Source organism: Tigriopus californicus, chromosome 12 (genome assembly GCF_007210705.1).
Source record: "Tigriopus californicus strain San Diego chromosome 12, Tcal_SD_v2.1, whole genome shotgun sequence".
Taxonomy (NCBI): domain Eukaryota; kingdom Metazoa; phylum Arthropoda; class Copepoda; order Harpacticoida; family Harpacticidae; genus Tigriopus; species Tigriopus californicus.
Window position 1 is genome coordinate 12,345,047 of NC_081451.1, and position 10,032 is coordinate 12,355,078.

The 10,032-nt window shown below is 40.6% G+C and overlaps 2 protein-coding genes and 4 non-coding genes across 6 annotated transcripts in view; 1 reads left to right on the forward strand and 5 right to left on the reverse strand.

The window, feature by feature from the left end:
• The window catches only part of LOC131891361 (uncharacterized), a gene marked incomplete at its 3' end in the record, with an annotated part of 2,142 nt that extends 1,419 nt beyond the window's left edge, over positions 1 to 723 (reverse strand). The window contains 2 exon segments of the mRNA XM_059240892.1: positions 381 to 591; positions 692 to 723. Of these exon segments, the coding sequence (XP_059096875.1) occupies positions 381 to 461 (81 nt within the window).
• A 405-nt stretch (positions 724 to 1,128) lies between these two features.
• Positions 1,129 to 1,200, reverse strand: Trnap-ugg (transfer RNA proline (anticodon UGG)). The gene has a single exon. It is a non-coding gene; the product is annotated as a tRNA-Pro (tRNA).
• Positions 1,201 to 3,767: 2,567 nt separating this feature from the next.
• Trnap-ugg (transfer RNA proline (anticodon UGG)) lies at positions 3,768 to 3,838 on the forward strand. The gene has a single exon. It is a non-coding gene; the product is annotated as a tRNA-Pro (tRNA).
• A 2,254-nt stretch (positions 3,839 to 6,092) lies between these two features.
• Positions 6,093 to 10,032, reverse strand: part of LOC131891360 (meiosis regulator and mRNA stability factor 1-like) — a gene marked incomplete at its 5' end in the record, with an annotated part of 22,538 nt that continues 18,598 nt past the window's right edge. Inside the window, 3 exon segments of the mRNA XM_059240891.1 lie at positions 6,093 to 6,266; positions 6,336 to 6,571; positions 6,638 to 6,881. Coding sequence (XP_059096874.1) covers positions 6,680 to 6,881 — 202 coding nt within the window.
• Trnar-ucg (transfer RNA arginine (anticodon UCG)) lies at positions 6,904 to 6,976 on the reverse strand. Its single transcript has one exon. It is a non-coding gene; the product is annotated as a tRNA-Arg (tRNA).
• Positions 7,161 to 7,232, reverse strand: Trnaw-cca (transfer RNA tryptophan (anticodon CCA)). Its single transcript has one exon. It is a non-coding gene; the product is annotated as a tRNA-Trp (tRNA).

Below are 10,032 nucleotides of genomic sequence, written 5' to 3' on the forward strand. Positions count from 1 at the left end.
CCTTAAAAATATCTACCTTACACATTCCAGCATTAAAACAAAAGGAGAGAGGTTCATCGCCACTCAGATGAGTTTACTGCTCATACAAGTAACAAAACAAATGTTACACAAACCAGCGAGAGAGACAAAGTCTTTCATCATAATTTTAGGGCATTTCTAAACATGAAATTGGGGCAAAAATTTGTCACGAAAATTCGACAACGTCTGCGATTGCTTCAACAGAGAATCATCACCAAATAACCTACTTGTTAGGGAAGCCAGATTGCCATGCTTTGAACAATTGTTTCTCAAATCAGTATCATGGACTAATCTTAATCTTTTCTCTCTGTGTGGCAAACATTCTCCGACGGTTTTCCAATGCCTTAAAACACTCGTCCAACCTTGATCAATTCCGTGATCCGAGCAACGCAAAGCTGCAAAGGAACCAAGCGAATGCTTCTAGCACCCGCACTATTGAGCATCTCCTCTCCAGGCTCATTGTTATTATCATCATTGTTGTTCACATCATCTTGATCCTGGAGAGCATCCAAGAGCTCCACGAGATCCGGCAAATCGCACGCCACTTTCTTCAGGTCCAAAACCTTGCCAAATCTGCGACAATCGTTAAAAGACGATATCAATCCGAATCCACACCCGCCACGAGTTTCAATAGCATTGGCAATAGAGGGCGCTTGTGGGCATAACAGCTTACCTTCGCTCGTATTCAGCCAGGAAGTCGTCCAGTTTGGGCCGTTAGAACGGCTCTAACGTTCTTGGCGAGCAGCTTGATGTAGCTGCGATCGATGAGTCTGATTTTGGGCGACTGATTGCTCTCCGCCTCTTCCACACGGATCAACTGATTCATTGTACCTGAAGGTGTAATAGGCCAAGAGGATGGATATGATGTGGAAACTTGCAATAGATTGCAAGCCACTTCCTGAACTTGCCTCTAGCTACAACCAACCATGCCAACCAAGCAAGTCTATATCGGCATTCTATCAGAGCTCATTCTGGCCACAATCCTCAATGCAGACTTGATTGAATCAAAGTGACATCGGGGCACAAAAATAAAATCACAGAGTCTCAATTGTTCCGGAATGAACCATGTTCAATTGTTTTGAATGCCAAAGCCGCCGATTAAAAAGGAGAGGGCTCAGCCGGGATTTGAACCCGGGACCTCCTGCACCCAAAGCAGGAATCATACCCCTAGACCACTAAGCCGCTTGTTAAAACAACGTTTATTTTGGAAAAATAAACAATTCTTCGATTTTCAAAAAAAAAATTTTTTTTCTATTTGTTCACTGGATAGGGGTAATTTAACAGTCAATAGAAAAACCGTGTCGTTGAGATGAAATGTTTGACTTGGGTCACTAACTAAACAAGATTTTGATGAAATTTGCCAACATTGTAATTCGATAGAGAGGATTCACCTGATCGGTCCTTTATATCCTACATAATTATATCGGTCCTTATATTGGGTAGGTTGTTTGACAAAGCGCCCTCTGAATCGCAACAGGTACATGGCAATTCGTTTAGCGTAGGAGGCCTTGTGATATTGATATTTTTAATGCTATCATGACTTACCGAGAAGCTCCATCATGGAGCTGTATCCGAATGTGTCTGGTCGGAGTTGATATCCGAACAAGGACTTGTATCGCCGCTCCATGTCGTCCACGGTGAGGGTTTGATTGGGCGTGTCTCGGATGAGCTCCTTGATCTGGTCGCCCACTACACTCAGTCGGATCGACGTCCAGTGAGCCTGATCAACCGCTCGCCATCCGAATCCTCCGTGATAACCATTTTGAGGGATGCTCTCGAAAAGTTCCATTAACTTTGAGAATCCATAATCTGACACTCTAGAACATAGTAAAGATGATCAACTTTTTTTTTCCCTCATCTATATATTATCGATGCTTTTGTCGGGGTGAATTCATCCATCGTGTTCCTTTGTGAGTTACAAGAAGGTAACATGATATGCAAAAAAGGTCCTAAAATCCCATATAAATGGTTGAACCAAAATATGAACATGTCAAGCAACCAAACAATTCGAATGTGCATCAAATGTACAACATTGCAACCATCAAGTTTGCTTCCCATCATGCTCTTGACCAATTTACTTTGCAAGCTACAAAGCGTTATAAGAAAAGGGCACATTTGAAAATGATGCTTTGAGCCATAAAAATGTCATCTTTATGTGATCAAAATGACGATGACATTGGCAAATAAGCTCAGAATAAAGTGATTGGTTTTTTGTAATTTTAGGATGGCGACAATTAACCTCGCATAGTTATGGTTGTCAAAGCTAAGTCATCATAACTAGATGAAATATTTTTTTTTTGTTTTTGCACATCAAAATATAACTTGTGGCCATTGATTCAAGCTCTGAGCCTGTTACTAGGCATAAGTAACTACAGGCTCAATCAAGTTTCTTAAAACTAACTGCGCAATCAAAATTCCTTTGTGGGTGACGTGGTGCTTCCAGGTCAAAATTTAGGACAAAAAATCCTTAAAACATAAAACATCCAATTATGTTTCAAAAAAATGTAAATGCGAAAAACTCTCATATCCGCCACCTAGTAATATAAACAAACAAAAATAATTCAACATTATGTAAAATCCGAAATCAATTGATGCTGCTCTTTATGGTCATCCACAAGGATATCCACTATCACCAATTTGATCCTTTTCAAAATGAACATTTTCCCATCTGCCCGTAGCTCTCACAACCAACCCACTTCCGACAACCCTTCATCCGTTCGATACCATTAGTTTGCGGACGATCTGCTTGTTTTGGTTGCTTCGGCCGGGGAATTGCAAAAGGCCATCAATCTTCTCCATGGTTAATGCCAAGAGAACGGCTTTATGTCAATAACATCAAAAGGAAGGCCATGGTTTTCTGTTAAGCTCGTACGCCTCCCACTTCCTGCACATCAACAATAGTAAGATTGAAATCGTCAAGCATTTGAACAATTTTAACCGGACCTGGTATAGAAACAGAACTTCTCGGTGAGTCTTGTAACTTGAAAAATATCAATATTAACAAGGCCTCCCTACGCTCAACGAATTGCCATGGACCTGTTGCAAATTCAGAGGGCGCTTTGTCGAACAACCTCCACCCAATAATATAGGGCCGATCAGGTGAATCCTCTTTATTGAATTATAATGTGGGGGCAAATGTCATCAAAATCTTATGTATAATTAGTGACCCAGGTCAAACGGATCATTTTAACATTTCATCTCAACGACACGGTTTTTCTATTGACTGTTAAATTACCCCTATCCAGTGAACAAATAGAAAAAAAATAAAATTAGAAGAATAATTTAGATTTTCAAAATGGCAAATCAAAATAGAAGAATAATTTAGGTGTTTAAGAATATGGAATTAAAAATTAGAAGAGTATTTAGTGTTTCAGAATATAGAATTAAAATTAGAAGAGTAATTTAGTGTTCAAAATATGGAATTAAAATTAGAAGAGTAATTTAGTGTTTCAAAATATGGAATTAAAATTAGAAGAGTAATTTAGTGTTTCAGATATGGAATTAAAATTAGAAGAGTAATATAGTGTTTCAAAATATCGAATTAAAATTAGAAGAGTAATTTAGTGTTTCAGAATATGGAATTAAAATAAAAGAAGTAATATAAGTGTTTCAAAATATATAATTAAAATTAGAAGAGTAATAGTGTTTCAAAATGACCAATTAAAAATAAAGAATAATTAGTGTTTCAAAATAACAAATCAACATAGAAAAATAATTTATTTTTCAAAATGACCGTATTTGATACAAGTGGCTTAGTGGTCTAGGGGTATGATTCCTGCTTTGGGTGCAGGAGGTCCGGGTTCAAATCCCGGCTGAGCCTCTCCTTTTTTTATCTGCGCCTTTGGCATTCAAAATAATTTCATTACCGGAACAATTGAGACTCTGTGATTTTATTTTTGTGCCCGATGTCACTTTGATTCACAAGTCTGCATTGAGGATTGTAGCAAGAATGAGCACTGATAGAATGCCGATATTAGTCTTGTTGGTTGGTATGGTTGGTTGTAGCTAGAGGCAAGTTCAGGAAGTGGCTTGCAATCATTGCAAGTTTGCCAATCATATCCATCCTATGACCATTGCACTTCAGGCTACAATGAATCAGTTGATCCGTGTGAGAGAGGCGGAGAGCAATCAGTCGCCCAAAATCCGACTCATCGATCGCAGCTACATCAAGCTGCTCCCAAGAACGTGAGAGCCGTTCTAACGGCCCAAACGGAATGGACAAATGAAAGTGGACGACTTCCTGGCTGAAATACGAGCGAAGGTAAGCTGTTATGCCCACAAGCGCCTCTATTGCCATGCTATTGAAACTCGTGGCGGGTGTGGATTATTCGTCTTTTAACGATTGTTGCAGATTTGGCAAGGTTTGGACCTGAAGAAAGTGGCGTGCGATTTGCCGGATCTCGTGGAGCTCTTGCATGCTCCAAGGATCAAGATGATGTGAACAACAAATGATGATAATAACAATGAGCCTGGAGAGGAGATGCTCAATAGTGCGGGTGCTAGAAGCATTCGCTTGGTTCCTTTGCAGCTTTGCGTTGCTCGGATCACGGAATTGATCAAGGTTGGACGAGTGTTTTAAGGCATTACGAAACCTGGAGAATGTTTGCCACACAGAGAGAAAATAATTAAGATTAGTCAATGATACTGTTTGAAACAATTGTCAAAACATGGCAATCCGGCTTCCCTAACAAGTAGGCTATTTGGTGATGATTTCTGTTGAAGCAGTCGCAGACGAGTCGAATTTTCTGGCTCAATTCCTGTTTAGAAATGCCTTAAATTATAATGAAAGATTTGTGCCACTTTGTTTGTGTTACTTGTATGAGCAGTAAACTCAACTGAGTGGACATGAACCTCTCCCTCTTTTTAATGTTTTTTTTTATTATGTGCAGAGAGCACGACAAGTTGTATTGTTCGGATTTGGAAGCATTGTTTGCGGAAAAGTATAAGACGGCGCTCTCACCGGGTCAGTATGGATATCCAAATATCAAGAACCTCCTGGAATCTGGCTTGTCCAAGCATTTCACCATTCGTGGCCGAGGCTCACGAAAAGTGATCTGTGTGGCCAAGGAGATGCCCGAGAAGAGCCAAGATTCTTCCACCATTGTCGTCGTACTTCAACTCTGCGCCCATGCCACATTTCCGCCGGGATGGCGATTCCTCCAACCAACATCATTCTCGTCATGGTTCATCTCGAACAGATGCGGGAGTTGTTGGCAATGATAACTTCCATGGATTGTCCCTCAATCGAGCTCCCATGGGACTGGAAGCGGGCTCCTCCAGGTAATCATGAAGACTGTTTGGGTAAAGGTTGCGTTTGAAAGACGGAAATTTTGTCTGTCTTGGGCGTCGATCTTTACTGTTGATTACTCAAGTGAGTCACTTTGCCACATCGACTCGCACTCAACAAATATGTTTTTCAATTGTGAAAGTTTCTTGAAAAAAAAATGACCACCTCTCACTAAAAAAAAACAAGTTAGATTTGCCATTGAGTTCCATTTTTGTCGCAACTTCTATCATCCACTCTTTATAAGGGGAAATTTTCGACATAAACTAGCTTAAAGAATGGCCTCCATCCGAATATCAAACCACCCACTCCGCTGAGTTTGAATAGGCCGATTTGACGGTAAGCATTTTAACTGACTCCGTGCGCAACGGTAGCGCGTCTGGACTCCAGATCAGAAGGCTGCGTGTTCAAATCACGTCGGGGTCAATTGTCGTCGTACTTTTGCGTGCCATTTGCCTCAGATGTATACGTATGTATTCCGCCAAATTGACAAACGAAATTTGAGCCACGGAACGCAATATGGACGATAGTTCAATGGATCTGCCAATTTTTAAAAAATGCCCAATTGTTGCAGTCTAAAATTGGGTACTGAAATGGTTAGTGTATGTAGCCACTAAACGAGACAAAACCATTATTTCCGACAGGATAATGAGTTGCTTTTGTAAGATTGAAGACGAGTCTCCCATATGGCTTTTTTGTCTCCATCATGGAGCTGTATCCGAATGTGTCTGGTCGGAGTTGATATCCGAACAAGGACTTGTATCGCCGCTCCATGTCGTCCACGGTGAGGGTTTGATTGGGCGTGTCTCGGATGAGCTCCTTGATCTGGTCGCCCACTACACTCAGTCGGATCGAGTCCGTGAGCTGGATCAGACGCTCGCCATCCGAATCCTCCGTGATATCCACCATGTGAGGGATGCTCTCGAAAAGTTCCATTAACTTTGAGAATCCATAATCTGACACTCTAGAACATACGAAAGATGATCAACATGCATGGCATCCAAAATTCGCTGGCTTTGCTTGATGGGCGTACCTGCATTGTCGGCCAAAATGGTGATGATACGACGGGATGAACTTATTGAACGCGATCCGACACTCGGGGGCGTGTCGTAGGAGTTTCTTGCACTCGTCCGCAAAAGTCTGAGTCCGCTCCAACTCATCCAGGGTCTGCTCACGCTTGGGCACCTCAATCATGATATCATCACCGCTCTTGGACACGGCCACCGAGGTCTCCGAGATCTCGTGGAGCAAATCGTCGATATCGCAAACCTTGACGAGATTCTAGAGTCTTCAAGAACAACGTCCTACTAAAACCCTGTGACTGCCTGTACTCACGCCATAGTCGGTGACCCGGAATTCCTTCTTGAATGTCTTCTCTTAGATCTTGGGAAACTCCGAGAGAGCCACTTGTTTATTGGGTTGACCCTTGAGGATCTTGAGCATGTCTGACTGGAAGCGCTTCACTTGATGGCGATGAGTCAGAGTGATCACACTCTTGCTGCCCTCGCCAATGATCTGGATCACATTGGGCAAGGCCTCCAGGAGATCCTTCAGCTTGGTATACCCATAATCCGCCACCCTTAAATATAAAAAAAAGTGCTTATCCGTGACAGGACTCGAACCTGCAATCCTCAGATCCGAAGTCTGATGCCTTATCCATTAGGCCACACGGCCGCTCGATGAGAACAAGGGAAAACCCAAGAACTATAATGTGCTTTTCTCCTTCCATCAACTAACTCCCAACAAGCTTGACTATTAGACAATGCTTCAATAACACACACTGACATGCTTGGGAATGACCTTGAGAAGTGCATGATGCAAAAGTATTGAAATGCAGTATCAAAAGTGAGCCATCATTTGACCCCGACGTGATTTGAACACGCAGCCTTCTGATCTGGAGTCAGACGCGCTACCGTTGCGCCACGGAGTCATGGTGACAACATGGATATATAGTAACACATTTGCTTCTATAGGGCAGCCTGCAGTTGTAAATTCATTTTAGTGAATTGCTAATTATGTGCCATTTGGCCAATACGGTAATGAGGTTTAAAAGGACGATGTCAAGAACATTGGGCAGTTAAAAACGTGTACTTAAGAAAAAATAATTACCTGGAAAAAATTGGCAAGGTTGGCCACAGAGATCAGAAGTCATCTAACAATTTAACTTTTACCTGAAAGTCATTTGACGCGGATAAAATGAAACAATAAATTTGCTGAGTTTGAAGAAATCGAACCAGCAAAATTCTATGAAATCAAGGCCAGCCTTTTGTGGACTTTAATTCAAGTATCAATGCAAAATCAAAATCAGTGTTGCTCCATTTTCCAATTTTTGGCCAAGATCGGACGCCTTCTTTTGAAATTCATACAATTCGACTTGATTGAATTATTGAAATACCGTCAAAAAATAAGATGGAACACTTTGTGATACTCTTGATCACAACTCGCATCGAAATTTTATGCATAGTTACCCTCCTAATGTGATATTGCCCTCTGAGAAGCTTTTAAAGTAGGGTTTGCGCGTTCAAACCGATTCTCTGAACGAAATTCACAATAATCTCGAGATTGAATTGACTTATCAAACTCTGGCTCGCTTTCGAATTTCGTAATGCCTTAAACCTTGTTTCGACGATTTTTACTGGGTCGTATACTCGCCTATTCGCCTTCACAACTTCAGGGGGAACATTGACAGAACAGTCCCCTCTTTGGCTAAAACTGCAAAAAATAAGATTCTGATTCTGGCAAAGCAATGGTCGTCATACCTGAATGTTACCATCATCTTATTATCAATGAGGGCCATTTTTCTGTAGTTCCACCTAAGGAGTGGGCTTTAAGGGAAATTTTCCTTCTAATAGTGCAGATGGCACTTCGAATGTGCGACCCGGAAAACGAGAAAATAGAGGTTTCGTGAGGCGTTCGTTAACAAACCGCGAAATTCTTGACCAACCCAAAGTTAGATATGTCAATGTTTAAATCATACATTGGTAATACTGATAAGTAGGTTTCATCGACACGACATGAAAAGGGCTTGTGAGTGTTATCTAACCTCTCGCTTCGATTTAGCGTTTGGACTATTGTTAGGTTGGTTCAAAAGAAATATTTCTCTACTCGGCTAAACCAACGCTCCTCAAGGTTTAATCACACAGTGGAGGCACCTTCCCTGCCTTTTTAACCTAATGACTAGGGCGGGTAAAAACATTGCACCAGAAACGACTAAATATTTAAATCATATTTATGGAAAAAACCACAAATATTTAAACGATATTTATTATTGAAATGCATAAACATACAGGTAGAACTTCGCATTTCTGTTTTTGGAAATGCATATTTGCCTTTGGGTTTGGTCTGAAAGTATTTTTTGCTTCATTTGCGTACTCAAATTCTCGAGATGGAGAACAAAATATCACTACAGTGTGACTAGATTGTTAGCTTCCTCAGGATGGGATTGATTTGACGTAAGAAGCTTGTGCAAAATATTACCCACTGTATTGAAAACGTCTAAATATTTACTTTTTGAGAATTTTTTTATTTATTTTTTTACTTAAAAAATATTTTTTTTATTTAAAAAAATATTTTTTTATTGAAACTCAATATTTTTACACGCTCTACTAATGACTAAATGAAGAAAAAAAGGACCAAAATGAAAATCATTGAATCATATCTGCAAGGTTTGGCAGAGTTTACTAAAACAGTTGAAACGGTTCTAATGATGAAGCTTTTGGAAACAATTATCACCCTTCAGGGTGGAAAGAAAGATGGCTGTTTTTCACAATATTTCTCCTTGCTCAAAGATTCTTTTGATATGAAACCACAAACATTCACTTAGGGGATCTGTCAAGTAGCTAGTGGCATATTACAACAAATGGTCTAACGATATCTTAAAGGCGATAGGTAACGCTCAAAACAATGTCTGAAAATGCAAGTGAGCGCAGTCTTCAAGGTCAGAACCAAAGCTAAGGGAAGGGCATCCATCCTGAAGGCTGGCAAAGACCAAGGGATGTTGGTGAGCCTTTCAGTGTTTATCATCATCAAACCATTTGAAAGCGGAGAACCTCATGCAAATGCGATAAATCGTTTTAGAACAGACCGGACCAAGGGCCGAAATCTGGAATTTCAAGAGTCAATCTTTTGGTGGCCAAACATCAGAGGGTTACCAATGACCTTTAGAGTTAATTCGGATCATTCTTGGTATGGTTCTAGGTTTTTCAATAATCCCTTTTGATGATAACTGGTGGCGACTCAATCTGATCAAATTATTCCTTGATTAAGGGGGGAAGGATTCCCCACAAAGAGCGGCCCCTAACTTCTTGACACCCTGTAACTGCAATGTCACAAGGGAATCGACAATGCCTTTAAGCGAATCGAGGATAAATGAATTGATGTCAAACATGGGCAGTTTTTGCTCAAGAACTCATTGGGGTACAAAAAACAGCCTGAATCAATGAAATAAGTAAGGGAATTGGGGGATGTTGCTCTCATTCACAGAGGACCGACCTTTGGACGAGGAAATGTCGCCAATCCAACTTGACGAGTCAAATTGGTCCAACTTCATACTTACGATCATCAATGCTTCACACCAATTGATATAAACATCCCGCTTTCCTATCATAAAACCAGAAAACATTTGCTAGCGGAAATGCAGTAATTTTGCACTCTGGCAGTCGCAGAAAAAATGAATAAAATATGCATTGCACAACCTCGATAATGACAGAAAAACGGCTACCAATAAGGTC